At 33.7% G+C, this 17,802-nt stretch overlaps 1 protein-coding gene across 5 annotated transcripts in view; it reads right to left on the bottom strand.

The window, feature by feature from the left end:
* The window catches only part of KCNT2 (potassium sodium-activated channel subfamily T member 2), a 344,600-nt gene that overhangs the window by 83,054 nt on the left and 243,744 nt on the right, over window positions 1-17,802 (bottom strand). For all 5 annotated transcript variants that reach the window (XM_045982454.1, XM_045982456.1, XM_045982455.1 and 2 more), the window contains exons 17-19: window positions 14,722-14,935; window positions 12,363-12,468; window positions 8,301-8,473 (exon numbers count right to left, since the gene is read on the bottom strand). In XM_045982454.1, the coding sequence (XP_045838410.1) occupies window positions 8,301-8,473; window positions 12,363-12,468; window positions 14,722-14,935 (493 nt within the window). The remainder of the gene's footprint in view (window positions 1-8,300; window positions 8,474-12,362; window positions 12,469-14,721; window positions 14,936-17,802) is intronic.

Raw genomic sequence — 17,802 nt, forward strand, 5'->3', positions numbered from 1 at the left:
ATACAATGCACTCAGAATGATAAAAACTTGTATTTCTGCTTTCTAAATCAGAAACATTATGGCATTATTCTACAAAAGTACTGAATTGATATTCTTAATTATAACTAAAAAGTCATATCAATAAGTTTCAAAATTATTCATGCAGAATAAAATGAGAAATTAATGATTTTTCCTTAGATGGCCCAAAGCGTAGAGAACTAAATTAGCATGCTTATTAACAAGAGCACCTTTCTCTAAGGAAAATACACAATTAAACACAACCCTTAATATGTCAGGATAGCAGTCAATAAATATAGTATATGCACCCATGTACCACATTTATTAAAGAAAATTAAAATGAAAATAATTCACCTTTTAAGTAATTGACTTACTCCATATATAGTTGAGCAAATAGTTATTGAAATCTTCACTTACATGCATATTTGAGGAAAGCATCATAATCCCGGATGCTTCCTTAAAAGTCACTTAATCTATTGCATTCATTTTATAAAATTATTGATTCTTTCATGCATTTATTCACTCAGCATATATGTATCCAAAACTTGTTATATAACAGACACTTCAGTATACTAAGCCATATGAGAATATTGTGTTTCCTTGTACTGTAAGAAATACATTTTTTGGAACACAGGTGTAAGAGCACACAATTTCAATACGCATTTTAATCAGAAAAAATAAACAGTAAGTTTCACTTAGAAGGTGCAATTAGGGGTCATTTCACAGAGGTTATGTTTAATCTGGATGTTTGCCAGTAAAGGAGAAAGAGAAGGGCGCCTGGGTAGCTCAGTGGATTAAGCTGCTGCCTTCGGCTCAGGTCATGATCTCAGGGTCCTGGGATCGAGTCCCGCATTGGGCTCTCTGCTCCGCAGGGAGCCTGCTTCCTCCTCTCTCTCTGCCTGCCTCTCTGCCTACTTGTGATCTCTCTCTGTCAAATAAATAAATAAAATCTTTTAAAAAAAAAAAAAAAAGGAGAAAGAGAGGGAAATTCTAGGAAAAGGGACGTGTAGCACCTATAATATCCCAGCTAAATGAAGCCTTTTCCTCCCTGACTTATTTTCTTTCTGCTAATCATCCTCTTAACCTTTTACACTCTAAAGAAAAAGAATGCACAATACAGTTAAATGAAAAAAGATGATGTGCCAAAGAATACCACTATGGTAATGTTGATCTGTCCTTCCCACCATTACATTTCTTTGTAGTCATTTTAAAAGGCCCCATATTATTCTATATTATAAATGTACCACAGTTCATTTTTAAAATCTTCAATTATTCAGCTTATAAGGTATTTTCACTTTTATGCTACTGAAGTTACAAGTTATTTCCAATATCTTGCTATTATAAATACAGGTATGAACATCTTTGAATGACAGTTTTCTAGCATTAGTTTTTTAATCATTTACTGCAAAACATTCATAGAAGGGATATTAGTGAATCACAGAATAGAAATAGATTTAAAGCTCATGATATATATTCTTTTCAACAAATAGTAGCAGTCCCAGTAGCAATCTTTTTATAGTATCTTCTAGTTCTCTGAGCACTGCTCTGCTTCTTAAAAATAAAGTGTCATCTCACTGCTGATTCAAGACCCTCCCTGTCTCCCTTGCCCTACCTCATGATTACAGAAGCCGGTATGAGGATGCCAACTGCCACAGGCCCAAGGCAGTACTGAGGTCTTGCAGTGATCTGAAACATTATTTTGCCTGTGTCTTTTTTCGGTTGTTATTTTGTTTCAATTCTCTTTACTCCCATATGGTTTTAGTCAGATAAAGTGAGTAGCTCCACAACTTACGTGGCAGAGATGGAGCCATAATCCTTTGCTATTAATTGCAGATTATAATAGACACCCTGGCTGGAATAACTACACTTTTAATCTGACTCGTTCTTTTAAATTCAGATCATTTCAATTTCTTCATGCTATCCTCTGTATTCTAAAGCCTAGTAAAGCAAGAGTAAATAATGTTATTGCATAAGTCAATATAATAAAGATACTGAAAATCTGTGTAATAAATAGTACTGGGGTCACTGAGAAGAAAATTAAGTCTTTACTTCATGTCAACCCTTCTGTTAGAGTTAAAACTGAAAATATGGCCTTTGTAATTTGTTGCTTTGTCCATATGAATAATTAAAGTTACTTAGACATCAACATTATTGTCTTGTCTTAGGAAACTCATGAATTTTACCCACGCATAATTCTGCCACAAATGTTTATTTACAATGTGCAAGCAATCTTCCACATCCTCGTAAATTACTTCAGGATTTTCATTGTGGGAACGTAGTTCACCCTTAGGTGGATTCGGCTGTGTTACAAGGTAAACCAAGCCCTTGAAACCTAGTAAATATATCATCTTGATGAAGCACATTTACTGTGGGGAGTTTAATGTGCCATACTTTTTGCAAAATGTAACTTAATATAGCAAATAGATTTATCTCCTACTTCTATCGATAAGGAGAGTTTAATAACAAACTTGAAATATTAAGAATATAGGAATTGTACATTTACATGTATTATGTTAACTCAAATAAATTGGCAACAGAGATCATGTCACTAAACTGCTTAGTAGCTAATGAGTAACATAAATGATATCATGGGCTCTTAATAGACTAATCTTCCTAATTATTGAAAGTTAATTGGCAAGCAAAACCTTTACATTGAAAACCACTAAGCAAAAACAAAACATTAGAATAAAATGCATGCATTTTTTTAATCTGAATGCTAAATAGAGAAGACCTATCTATGTTAGAAATTACATTATTGAAAAGTAGGAAAAATAATTGCATATTTAACTATAAAGCTCATCACAAAAATTTAACATATAAGAAACAAACATTTAAAAATGTATTACTTATACAAAATTTACATATTTACTTAATATGTAAAAAAGTATTTCAAATCAATAAAAGATAAACCTAACAGGAAAATAGATCTAGCACAAAATAAGAATGCATAGACCTAAACCAAACATGCTCAATCTAACTAGTAATAAAAGAAATAAAAATTCAACAAGCACAAAAATTTGTTAGTAAACAGAAAAAAACTGAGCACATCATTAATCATCATCCTAACTGTAACTGTATTAAGATGACTGCTTATGAGTCTAAAACATCATATTCTTACAATAGCTTTCATTATAAAAATTACCACTATATTTAAATGTTAATTAGCTAGTGTTTGTTAGGAAGTGAAAAGGTACGTGGATTTGCACGGGTTTGCAAAGTTGAAGATCATTACTTCCCATTTAACTAATTACTATAATGGACTTAATTTCTGATTTTTAAATTGAAGAAATGAATGTAGTGAGGGGTGGTTTTTTTTTTTTTTTTTTTGGTTAACATTTCATTATTCTATACTTAAGTAGTTTATTTCTTTCTTAAAAATATATAAGGAATTTCATTTCAACTGCTTAAAATACATCTCCTTTTTTTGTGAACTGATTTTCACCCAAGTCCACTCATCAGTTTGAAGAATGACAATGTCACTTTCTTGACTGGTGGCAGGGGGGAAACTAACATTTCCTGACTGCCTTTTCTAAGGGAGATACTGCACTAGTATTTCATAGAGAGTCCGTCTTACAGAGTCTCAATATTTCCTGTTAAAATAAATGTTCTACTAATTTTACACATGAGAAAATTGAGGCTTAGAGAAATTTGAGAACATGGAAAAAAGGCTTTTTACCACGAAGGTAAGTAAGTAAGCTTAGACCTTATCTCAGATCTGTATGAGTTCAAAGGTTGAATGTCTTTAATAAAGGACTCTGATAAGTCAAACAATTTATCATTACTTTTCAAATAAGCTGAAGTTTACTTGACACTATGTATGAAAAGAAGATTGATGTAATAAAAGAACTGTGTAAATAAGGTGTAAAATATAGGAACATAAGCCTGGATCTTGCTCTTCAACTTTATGTACCTTTGGGTAATATATCCCAAAGCTTTTGACTTTTGTTTCCATACTTTATATGAAATGATATTATCAGATGACTAGGTGACCTTTAAGGGGAGGGAGGTTATCAAAATAGTTAAAATCAGTATGGCACAACAGCAGACCAAACTAAACGGATGTCCATCCAACCAGAACTGAGACCATCTCTTATACCAAGTGCAAGATGTTTTCCATTGTTACCAGATGAGATCTAAAAGTCTTTCTCTTCGGAAACATTATGAACACTTAGTCTGACATATTACATTTGTGAATATTATCAATTTAATTTGCATTTTTAAATTCCTACTTATAACATCTGTTATTTATTTGTTATATTGAATTAATTGGTCTTTCAACTAAATTTCCTAAATAGCCATGTACTGAGTGTTATTTTCAGCAATGCTCATGTAAATTTAAAACAAAGTCAAAACCCACTAAACTAACAATTGTAGAAGTGTGTACAATCTTTAGTGTATAAATTCTTGTAACATGGAAATATTCTGAAGAAGAAAACAACACATTTCTTTGTAACATTGTAGGATACATTGCAAAATACTAGTCATGGCAGAGCAGGAGGAATCTCAAAATGATCGAGTAAAACTTCCTAGAACATTATTTATTAGTGTTTAGTTTTTGTTTCCTCATTCTTAACCAAAAGAGCAGAGGACAACAAATAAAAATGGTAGATACCACTTTCAGGAAGTCGTCAGGAAGCTAATAAACTTTACAACATGTACTTTCATCCTAACTCTTTGGAAGAAAAGTGAAACCCCGCAAAAATCACCTAACAAACATATTTTGGACTCTAACTAGTTCCATGATAAGTCATTAGGAAGCAATAAATTTTTAATGCAAAATAATCTGAAGTTAAAATATATTTTTACTAAAAAGAATTGACAATTTTTTTTTTACATATATCAAAAACCTGTAAGCTAAGCAAGATCAAATAGTAGAAAGAACTATGCACTGTGAATTATATAGAAGGTTCTAATCCTAGAATTGACCTTGGAAATATGCGTTTAATTTCTTTGGTCTGTTTTTCCTTGTGTATAAAATAAAGTACTGTAACAAAGCGACATAAGCTGGTTTATTTTAATGTTATCACTGTAACTTGAAAACTTTGAGATCTTAAGCTGCTCAGTACATCTCTCAGGATAAATCATCACCATATGATGTGGATATATTTATAAGGGGAATAAGATGTAAAATAAAGGCAAAGTGTCTAGTATGATGACTGACATAGTAAATGTCCATTACTATTATGAACAGAGGGTAGAAGTAAAGAAGATTAATTTTATTAAATGATCTATATGGTATTATTCCAAAAAAAACACTTTCTGATAAAAGCTAGATTGCTACATCTAGATTTATATAGAAATACTGACCAATTTGCCAGTAATTAAGGGAAACAGGGTTTTCGGGTTTTTCTATGATTAACCAGATTCAGGAATTAAGACTATAAAAACATCTACTTGCTTTGATAACTCTAACTTACAAATTAATCAATCAACCAATCCATCAGTAATTGGGCATTTTGGCAACCTGTTTATTAATAACCAAAGAGAAAGGGACTGATTTAGTTATAGCCATTCAAAAATCTCCAAAGGATACACATGTTAAGGAATGCTAGCCCCTGCCACCTGCTCAGTGGGATAGTGAGGTAGACAAAGGGGAATTAGTGATGCTGAGATGGGATTACTTAATAAGACTAGATATTTAAAAAGAGAAGAGCCTATCTCCATTCCATGGAGTGAACACCACTCCAAAATTTGGAGATTGGATTATTTTGGGAGGTGCAATATTGTGATCTATATGAAATCTATATTTGGGCATTTGTATCATCCATAGTTCTTGGATCACAGCTCCCAAAATGCTTGAAATTTCCTGAGGATAAGAGCAATGGGAGCATCTTTTGTTAAAATATTTGTTCTCTTGTCCTCAGTTCCTGATATCACTTCAGAGCCATAAAAGTGAAATGAGTGTGTTGTTATTCATTACAAGCCCCTTTCCACCATAACTGGGTTGATATTAATGAGGTGACATTTGGAAAGCACCCCTGGCTTGTTGCCAGGGGATCCAACCACCAACAGAGAGTTGGAACTCTTAGTCCCTCCCATCCCCTGATTTCTGAGGAATGGAGAGGGGTTGGAGTTTGAGTTTGACCACCAATGGCCAATGATTTAACCAATTATGTCTATGTAATGACCCATCCATAAATACCCAAAGAAAGGAATTTAAGGAGCTTCTAGGTTGATGAATGTGTGGAGATTTGGAAAGAGTGTTGCCCTCAGAGAGAGCATGAAAACTCCATGCCCTTTCCCCATAGTTTGCCCTATGTATCTCCTCCTTCTGGTTCTTGAGTTACATCCTTTTAAATAAACCAGAAATCCGGTAAGCAAAATGTTCCTTTGAGTTCTGTGACCTGTTCTAGTGAATTAATGGAACTTGAGTGGGGAACTCTGATTCCTAATCTGTCAGTCAGAAATGTAGCTAAACAACCTGGACTTGTGAGTAGCATCCGAAGTCCAAGAGTGGGGCCACTGGACCATCCAATCTATAGCTGGTCAGTCAGAAATAGAGGTGATAAAAGCTAAAACTTGTGACTGGCTTCTGAAGGGAAGTGGGCAATCTTGTAGGACTGAACCCTTAGCTTGTGGAACCCTTAACCTAGACAGTAGTATTGTCAGAATCAACTTAAGCTATAGGACTCCCAGTTGGTGTCTCAAGTGTTGCTTGTTGGGAATGTGGGAAACCACCCACCAACACATACACACATTGAAACTGGGTCCAGGAACCCAACTAGATTCATACATTAGAACAAGAAATCTTACCTTGAAACAATGTAAAACTGGGGAAAGGTCAGCTTTTACCCTTTGCTTTACCACAGTGATGCTACAAGCACAGTTCTACTTTTTCAAGCCTCTTCCTAACTTCCTTTCTGTATTCTGGGGCCTCAGAGGATCCACTCTGATCCAGTACATATAAGATGGGGATGCTCTAAGGCAATGAACTTGTAAATGCCCCTGCCTTAAATTCTACATTAAGGAAATAGACACACCATAAGGAAAAAGAGCCCAAACCTGACGCGTTAGAATTCACCACACAGGGTGAACTGAGCACTCCTTGTGTGCCATTTTAGCCAGTCCCTTTGAGCTTCCTGCCAGAACGGTTCTACTACTAGGGATACTTTCAAAGGCCTTGGAGGTGTTTCACAACCACTCCATTGTCAGAGCCATGCAGCAATCCAACTTTCATCCTCCTAAGATTTATTTTATTAAGCTTTTATTTTTTCTGACAATGCATCCAAGTTTCTCTTTCCCATACCTGCCCTAAATTTACCTGACCTTTCCTTGGACACTAAAGTGGTATCAGGAAAGTCACTGAGTCATCATATCTGAAAATGCTTCAGCTGAAACCTCTAGAATGTTCTCAGTTTTTAGTTATCATTGTGATAATGATGCTAAGAAAGATGCATCAATGAGTGCCTTGATATATTCTTGGTATATATCAAGTGTCTTGGTATATTCAGTATAAATGATGATAGGAAGTTATAGTGGGAAGATATTTTTGTTTTCAAGAACTTCTTTTGATAAATTTTAAAGGCAGAGATGAGGCAACAGATTTTGGCCTCATTTAGCTTATCCTGAAATTTTGCATCACTTTGGAATTTAAAAGGAGAGTTTCAGGATCCCAAAATACGGTATTGATCTAAGGACCATCTGCTACCAATTTTGAGTCACACAGAGGACTATCATAATTTTAGGATACAATGGGTTTGACCACTGAATTCATGACCTACATTTATATTTGCATAAGGAATTTTAAATGCTTAAGTAGTCTTATTTCACAAGAGTATATCAATCCAACATTTTCAAAATAAATGAGCATGATAAAGCATTAATTATTCATATTATGTTATAGAATATATGTTTTAACAGTGGAAGAATCACAATAAGTTATGATGATATATCACAGTATAACATAAGAATGGATCATTAATATGCTTGACTGATAATTAATGGTTCTTTAGAAAGACCAAAAATTTGTCCAGTTTTGGCAGAAATTTTCCAGGCTAGTTGATTAATTTAAGGAAAATAACTGTAATTATTTCAAATGGCATGTTTCCCATTGGTATTGAGTGATGACCACTTGCAAAATAGTTTTAAATAAAAAGCTCAGAGTGTTCCAGTGATGTTTTAAGTAGTATTTGTGAAACAACCATATTCAATGATTGTTTTGTACCATAGGACAAAATATATCTCCCAATGAATCATGTGCCATAATGTATCTGATTTAAAATATTTCAAGCAAATTAGAATAAATTATTTTTGATATAATATTAAAATTCTTGTCTTGTTTGGGTATTTTAAAATATACTTACGGGTTGTCCAATAGCAGTACTATGGGATTAAGTTCTTTCTTTGGTCTATAATATGCCCTGAGAGGAACAATAAAATTATACAATCCATTTCCAGCTGTTTCAGCTGCAACTATAATTAGCTTATTTTTGAATCCATAGGCTTTTGCGTCCTCATAGTAGTTATGCTGGCAACTCTAGAGAAGAAAAATTATACAAAGAAATGCTATTTTTACACTCCACTAAAATTTGCTGAAAAAATTTAGGATATATGGAAGAGTAAAATTAATCTAACCTAGTAAATCCTTTATTTTATAACAAATTTGAAAATAGTTACATTTTTCCATGCCCCATTCTCCAGCCTATTTCAGGAAGTGAAGGTATGCATGGACAAGACAAATGAATTGCAAGTGTGTAGCTTAATATGGGGGAAGACAAAGCCAGAAATATGTGTGTGCACATGTTCTACTGTAAACTAAAACATATTGCTCGATGACATCTGGGTATCTATATTTAAAAATTACCATAATGTGTATGTATATCAAAAAATCATGTTATATATTTTAAATATACACAATTTTGTCAGTCATACTTCAAGAAAGCTAGAAAAAAATCTACCTGTGACTTTGATTTCCAGAAAGATAATATTATCATCAAATGACCTTGGAACTTTCCACATACTGAACATCTAAAGGGATGGATACTGAGAAAGATTTTCTTTGTTGTTAAAAAACAAAAAAAGAAAACCCTTAATTGTCTAAACATATACCTGAGCTAGCAAGATAATAATAGAAATACGCAAAAGTAAAATACCAATACTAATACTAACAACAAAACAGTGACAATACATTATTAAAACTCATTGTTATCCTGAGGTTATTTTGCTATTTTCTAGAGACCTAGTACTCACTGGACTTAGCATTATTAAACCAAGAGTCTTTTAAACTAAATTATCTGCGTGGAGAGCTACTTTTGTGTTCTGCTCTTTTATCTTTCTATGTCTCTGCAAGGGTTTCTTTTTATTTGGGTTGAGATTAGTTGATTCTCTGTGGATTCATCACCAATTCTAGAATAGTCTCTGCTTTTTTCCTTTAATAAAAAAACTACAAAATGCTGTTGGGAAGAAGGCACCATGAGTCAGCAGAAACAATAAACAATAGAATTAGACTCACAAAGACTACAGATTTTGTTGTTATTAGATTCAGAACAGAGAAATGTATGTGTTTGCTATGTTTAAAGAAATAAAAAAGAACATTTAGAGTATGAACAAAGAACAGGAGGCTACTTAAAATATTCGGTAGATGTTAAAAGAAATACACGTATTCTCTTCTAGAACTGAAAAGTATAACAAGTAAAAATAAAAGCTCAAACAATGGGTTAGATGGCACATTTGACGCATGTGAAGGGGTCAACTGCAGGACATTGATGTAATTAGTCAGAATGTGCTAAGAAAAGAGATATAAAGTAGCATGGAGAAATTAAGATACTCGGAAGGTAGTATGACAATGTCTAACATATATTTAAGCAGAACACCTGAAAATGAGATTAAAGTATCAGAAAGAAGCCCTATTCAAGTAAATATTAACTAAGGATTTTCTAGAATTAATGAAATATTCAAAACCTCAGGTTCTGGAACTCCAGTAAATCCTAATTCAAATAAATAAATAAAAATCCAACTTCAGAGGTATGGTAATAAAAGTGCAAAACAACCAAACAATCAGATCTTAGAGAGCCAGACTGAAAAGAGAGACCACCATTAATTTACAGAATACAAACTAGAATGACAGCCAACTGTTCAATGGTAACATGGAACCCATAAGGCATAAAATGAAATTCTAGTGTGCAAAAAGAAAAAGAAAACTCATCCTGGAATTGGACACCCAGGAAAACTGTCTTTCAAGAATAAGGACATTTCTGGGGAAACTGAAATTGGCCGAACTTAACACTAATAGGACTTTCTGAATTTTAAAAGCTGTAATCAGTAGGAAAATGAATCCAAAAGGTTTAAGACATAAAAAAAGAATGAAGAAAAGGGGAAATGACTTTTTAAAAAGGAGACAATAAGCCTTCATTGGAAGTATGATTGAAGCTTTACTAATATAAGTAGGATCTGCACCCACATGAAGGAATGAATAAGGTCACTCACAAAGAGGTCATGGACGGAGAAGAGTGACGAGTGATGTTGAGATTATTAAGAATTTCAATATTTATGAGATAAAATGAAGAAAAACAATTAATTTAGGAGATTCAGAAGTAGCTCAATTAGAAGGAAAAAACAAAACAAAAACGAGAAAATAGGGACATTAGTATTGATAAACCTTGATCAGGAACCTATTTGCATTCAGAAACTCTGTCTTCTTAATATGGTCGAGACAGCTCAGAGTTTTTGCTTTAAAAGACCCTCTATTGTTTCTTTGCCAATCCTTATCTCAGAAAGTTTAGCTTTTCAATTGTATCAGGTTCCCTGCTTGGAGATAAGTCATTTTCAAGTCTTTGATCTCCCACTGTGTTTTTTCTCCTGAATTCTGAGTTAGAAAGTAAAATGCGCAGGGATACCTGAGTAGCTCACTCTGTTAAGCAGCTGCCTTTGCCTCAGGTTATGATCCCAGGGTCCTAGGATCAAGTCCCACATCAGGCTCCTTGCTCAGAGGGAAGCATGCTTCTCCCCCTGCTCCTGCTCTCTCTCTCTCTCCCCCACCACTCCCATAAATAAATAAAATTTTTTAAAAAATTCTACTGGAATTTGTAAATCCAGGTTTTGTGGTGCCTGAGGCTTATGTTACTTGGGGAATCCTCTTTAAGGAAAATAACACAAATATTATAAATCTATAAATTTTAAAAATTAGTCATAGGTTCTTAGAAAGGGCTAATACAGGTGAAGGGGTCCTGAAGCTTAAGATGTACTAATGTTACCAAAAATGTACAGCTAGTCAGCAGTACCAAATATTGCAAAGAGTAAGTTAAACAAGGGACAAAAAAAAAAAAAAAAAAAAAAGGCATTGAGAGACTGAGAAAGGGACATCTTAATGGACACAGAGAAATACTCAGGAGCAATGGCAAAGATTTTCTAATATTTCACTATTCTTCCTCAAGAGTGACAGTAACAGCCAGTCTTCATGATGTTTATCTTATTAAAAAGTAGTAGTAGCAAGAATACTAATAGAATGTATTAGGTGCCTACACATTTATTAACTTCCTGGCAATGTGTGAAGCATTTTGGTTGTGCTAATTTATAGAATTCTCACGAGAACCATTGAGGCTTGTAATTACAACCATTTTTATAGATATGGAAACTGAAATGTAACGGCAAAGTTATTTGCCCAAAATGCAAATCCTCTAAGCAGAGAGCTGGGATTTTAACTCTCGTTAACTCCAAAATTTAGAGTAAAAGAATAAATTCCTGGTAAGAATTAGCAGCACATTTTAATTTCTGGGAGGTGAAGTGTTTGAGAATCTTCTTATCTGCTTTCTTATTCATCAAGAGAATAAACTCTTAAACAGGTCACGCCCAATAGCCATCTTGGGAAAGAGATTTAAAAATGTCTGCATTCTTGTAATCTTTCTGTTTTGAATGGCTCCTTTAGAACATCCAAGCAAAAATCAAGAGCTGCAATAAAATCTTTAGAAAAGGAGATAATAACCACAAACAGACACTAGCTTTCAGTCTAGCCAATAATGAATCTTTCTGGCTAACACATAGACAAGCTCATTTCACCATGCCAAGCAATTCCACATTAAGTTTTGAAGCAAAAAAAAAGCCTTGCAAAATAGTGCACAATGGGCCAAAGTGATTTTGAGAGACTCTGGATGTTGAGATTTCATAGGTTTGAGGTTCTGGCACCTATGTTTCCTCTTGAAAAACATAACTGACTGACTCCTCCGCTACTTAAGTAGAAGGGGAAAGCATTTGGGTAATCTTTACTACAGTTAAGAAAGTAAAATTCACCATTTTATGTATTGCATTTACATCTGAAAAGATAATGCTATTTAAACATATTTTAGTCAAAAGACTATACAAAATTATTTAAATATATGTAATTACAAAATGCCATAATTTCAGTTTCAGAGAAAATAACAATTGCTTACCTTATCTAGTCTTAAGCAGCAAAATGGCACTTTTTCATGAAGGAGATGACAAAAAGTAGGTGAACTTCCTATATATGGAGAGTAAGGTGGATAGCCTTTAGCATATCTGTAAAACAATATGAAATATTTGAGTTGCCTTGAAGAAAACACACATAGTTGGACAATTAACTGATAGCCATGTGTCTCTATTTTGATAAAGTTAGGTGCAACCCTTTATGTTGTAATTACATTTTGATAAAGAAATAGTTAAGAATAGGGATAAGCAAACTGGATCAAATCTGGCCCATCAGCTGGTTTTGCAAATTAAAAGTTTTTTTGGTTGTTGTTTTGTTTTTTTGTTCTTTTTAAATCTTAAATGTTTGGAAAAATATTTTTAAGTAAATGGTTGGAAAAAATAAAAAAGAATATTTCATGTCACATAAAAATTACATGGAATTAAAATTTAAATATCCACAAGTGAAGTTTTTTTAGAATACAGCCATGCTCATTCATTTTACGTATTGTCTATGAGCACTTCAAAAATATTTGGATTGGTGCAGCAAAGATTATATGGTCCATAAAGTCTAAAGTATTAGCTGGTTCCTTCTAGAAAAAGTTTGCCACTCCTTGGTTTAAAAGATTTAGATAGATTTTTTAAATTGCACTATTAATTTTTATAAAACACATTTAAAGCAAAATGACTTACTATGATTTACTCCATTAATACTCATTAGTCATGAATGCATAGCCACAAAGGAGTAAACAACTGAGTTAAATATTCATATACTCCCCCAAAAGAGACTATTGTTGGAATCATGCTTAAAATATTATCAAAGATAATTATTTGCTGACTTTACAAAAGTAGCCACCTGCACATTACAACTATATTAATTTTCAGAATAAAACTATAAAAAGTAGAAGAATAAATGAAAGTTAAGAAATAAAATATAATTTGGTAGAGACAAAATTCCTTTCTCTACCATGAAAACTGTTTTCTTTTAAACCAAGAAATTTCAGGTCTAGTTTAAACTGTTTTCCAGACATTATTAACTTGGAGGGTAAAATGGTGCACATTTTGCAAATTTAGAAGTTGATAATCTCCACTATTATTTCAATATCTTTTTCAGTTTGCTTAAGAAAAAAAAAAAATCCACCTCTTAATCTTTTCAGAAGGACATGTAAAGAAAGAATTTCAATCACACCACACATCATTTCTAGAAATATACTGGCAGTCAAACCTCTCCTTGTTCCCATCAAATATTTCATAAATATATTTGAGTACTATTGATTTTCTGGAGAGTGGAATGTGTTCTGTGCGAACATTAAACTTCCTTGTAATATTTTTTTTTAAGTGTGAAGGATTAAATGAAGAATTTTTTTTAAGTTTCAATTATATTTCAGTTCATTTTATTCAATTCAACATTAACATCAACATTAACTGAACATCTATTATATGAAAGATATTGGGAGTATTTAAATGGTGTTACCACTGCCACTACTACTACTACTACTACTAGTAGTACTACAACTCCTAGTAAGTATTAATCATTGAATGATTACTTAACACAAAGCAGTGTCCTAAGCACTTCTCCATTATCTCAATTAATATACATCTGAACATTATGAGGCAGTTATTATACCCCCATTACAGATATAGATACTGTGGTTCAGATTGTTTAATCAGTCACTTGCACATAACCAGTATAGGATGGAACTGACATGGAAAACAAACTCTTTTAGACTCCATTGTCAAGACTGCTGACCTCTGTGGTTCCCTCAAGAAATAGCAATATAATATGTGACCAAGACAAGTAAACAAATCTTACTGAAGATTAAAATGTGATTAATAGCATGCACACTGGCACTATGTATTATGGAAGCATAGTAAAGAGAACTAGTACTTCATGTATTCATTCATTCAAAATATTACTGATGTATACCATATGAAAGATACCTATGAATGCTAAGATAAGGAAGGGAAATTTAATGGAGGAAACCTGCACTACATGTCACTGAATAATTGACTGATCTTCAATATGGACATGGAAAGAAATAAATTAAAAGTAGGAAGTACAATATAGTTAACAAAAACATGCAATCATTTAAATGCATCCTATATCATGAAAATACTGATTGATGTGTTTTATTTAAGGATAAAGGATAATTTAGAGAACACTGATCCTGGAACTACATGTTGAAGCCAGAAATTTGAAGTCTTAAAATACTTTATAGGTAATGGAGATACTGGCTAATAGGAAGGGTGTTTTGTTAGAAGTATGTGGAAATGATCCTTGGATATACAAAACGTAAGGACATTAGTGCCCCAGAGTAGCATAAATCCCAGTAAATCTTACAACTGTTCTAGAATATCTAAACATACTCTAAGTTTGAGGAAGTTTCTTCATCTGCTGTAGTTTCATCTTCTGATTGATCACTTAGAAGATCACATGTTTGAATTGATGACGTATCTGCAACCTCTAAAACGGGAGCTATGCTAGGTCTTCTGATTTCTTTGCTTCCCTCTGTAGGAAGAGACAGGGTGGGGCCGCTTGTTGATCTACAGCTTGTGTCTTGCAAGTCTATAGCCACAGTACCTGCAGCAAAGAAACATAAAATCCATCAAAGTATTTGCCACCTAGATGATAATCAACCATTTAATGATCGAAATGAAATACAACCAGTATAACTGGGAAATCTGTTACTGTTTACCCTTTATATCTTCAAGGTTATTTCTTCTCCATGTGGACATTTTTACTTACATGGATTAAAAAAATTCTGCATTTGTGCGAAATGTATTTGCTGAGTCTAGCTTATTGCACAAAACACAAGACTTATGAAATCCTGAAATACTTAGGAATTTAAAGTGAAAAAAAAAATACTTTGTTTCAATTTACATTTATTTAAAATTAACAAATAAAATTTTGGCCTTTTCAATATAGTGGATTTCTCATTATATCCTTCCCCCCCCCTTTTGTTATTATTCTCTTGCTGATTTGTAATCACTTTTGAAAAATATTAGAACCATTAATATTTTATATTTATTCCACAAATATTTATTATATACTGCATGGAAAACACTATCCTAGGCTCTTGGGATATGTGGGGAATGAGAGAACGAAATAATGCTTCTACACATAAGCACTTATCTTTAAAATAACCAAGTAGACAAATAAATGAAAACAGTCATTTTAGATAGTAATAAATACCATCCAGAAAATAAAACAAAATAATGTGATGAAGAACAGGAGGAGGAATTAATTTTCACCAGGTGGTCTGGAAGGCAACTCTGAAGTCATGACCTTTGATTTTTTATTCAAAAGACAATAGTGAGTACTCGAGCTGTGGAAGCACCTTGAGGCAATAGCAACAGCAAACTTAAATAGCTTAAGGCTTTTGAATACTGTGCGGGTAGTCCCCAGTAAACAGAAGAAACAAATTCCTTTGGGATTTTTTAATCGGAACTTCAAAATTAATTTAAACATCAGTTTATGGAAAGCTGATGTCTCCCCTTCTGAAGAAAATAAGACAGTCTAACCGATGAGTGCCATCATGTTTCTCCACCACTCACTTCATTTACGCACTAATACCTGGTCTTCCTTCTAAAACCCCTTAGACCTCATTTTGTCCCTTTTGAAGCAACTATTAAAACACTTGGCACTTCTCTCAAACCTCTGACCTGGCCACCTCCTTTACTATTACAGCAGAAGTTTTTAAAATGGGAATAAAACTAATGGATTCTGGCCTCTCTTTCCCTGCACCATGGAAAGAGAGGTCAGCAACGGATTTCTAAAACCTCTGAGGCAATCAGAAGTCTCCACAGAAGGAGGGATAAACAGGAAATATTTTAAGGGTGAGAGCTGGTAGCACAAGTCTGATGAGAATATCTGAGTATTCCTCAAAACTGAGTAAATTTGGGGGGCTAAGTTTCAGAGACTTATACTTCTCCATATACACAAAACTCAGTTAGTAAGTGGGGAACCCTAGTGTGTCTGTAGTTCATGTGAAAGCCTTCATGTGACGGGCATATATGAACATTCCCAGAACAGCTGTTTCTGAGAAAAGGATGTGGGGACCAGGCACTTAGCAATTTCAATATCAGAGCAAAAGTAAAGATTGTCACTATCAGAAACTCTATGCTCAACCAATTTTTGAACACCATAAATAAGGATTAATCTATAATTCAATCTTTGGGCAAAAGCTGAATGAGGCTCCTAGAGAAAATAAGATTAAATTTTCTATTTAGTAGGTATGTGGAATTGATTAAAAATTAAATTTTACAAATTTGATTTACAAAAATAAGCCATTATTTACATCCTAAGGCTTTAAGTTAAAATTCACATGTATATTTATCCTCTGCACACGACTACACTGTTGAGTCCAGAAAGAAAACAGAACTTATCATAGAAGAAATCCTTCAATTCCCTGACTTCAAACAAACATGAGAGTTTCACCAAACTTTAGTTCCTTTATTTCTGCTTAGAAGGAAACAGAAATACTTCCATTTATGTGAAATTAATCCCTACTCACATTTTGGGAATTAAATCCCTTCTGGCTTCCTAAGAAATTGTAATCTTTTAACTCCACTCCCCAAATGCATGTGACTTCACATCACCCCCAGCCACCTCTTTATCATTTTCCTGCCCAACACAGGGAAATGTGGTCACTTCCCGGTTATTTTGCCAACGCAGATACCTGGCCCCAAGCTGGGCATGGGGATATGATCATGAGGAAGAATCTAGCAGGGAAGACACAATTCAAAAAGTAGTCACAATTACAGAAACAAGCTCTTTGAACATTTCCTTTCCTTAACAAACCTGACTCTTCCCTCAGCCCTTTATAAAGGTGATGGGTAAATACCCTCAGTGTGGTCACCGTCTCTTTTAGACTCTTCTCCTTTTATCCTTTCTAAAATCCCAGATTTGCCCCATATCTTCAGATTCTATCACCACTATCTTTCACTGTTTTGTCTGGTGACTAAACCTATGTCATTCTACTTATTTCCTAATGTTTCTAGTCAGTTTCTCCAATACTATTTGCATTAGTCTGTCAGGACTATCGTAACAAAGTACACAGACTGGGCAGCTTAAACAACAGAAATTTATTGCCTCACAGTTTGAGAGTCTGGAAGTCTAAAATCCATGCGCTGGCAGGATTGGTTTCTTGAGGGCTGTGAGGGATGGGTCTGTTCCAGGCCTCACTCCTTGGCTGGTTAATGGTCATCTTCTGCCTATGAAGATGACCTCTCATTGTCTCCTCTCATTGTCTTCCTTGGATGTGTCTCTGTGTCCTAATTTCCTCTTCTTATAAGGACACCAGTCATAGTGGATTAGAGCCCATTCTAATGACCTCATTTTAACTTGATCACTTCTTTAAAGACCTTAGCTTCTAACACACTAAATTATTTCCTTATTTTTTCTGTGTTGTTATTGGCAGTCTTCCCTGTGATAGAACGTAAGATCTG

Source organism: Meles meles, chromosome 17 (genome assembly GCF_922984935.1).
Source record: "Meles meles chromosome 17, mMelMel3.1 paternal haplotype, whole genome shotgun sequence".
Classification (NCBI taxonomy): domain Eukaryota; kingdom Metazoa; phylum Chordata; class Mammalia; order Carnivora; family Mustelidae; genus Meles; species Meles meles.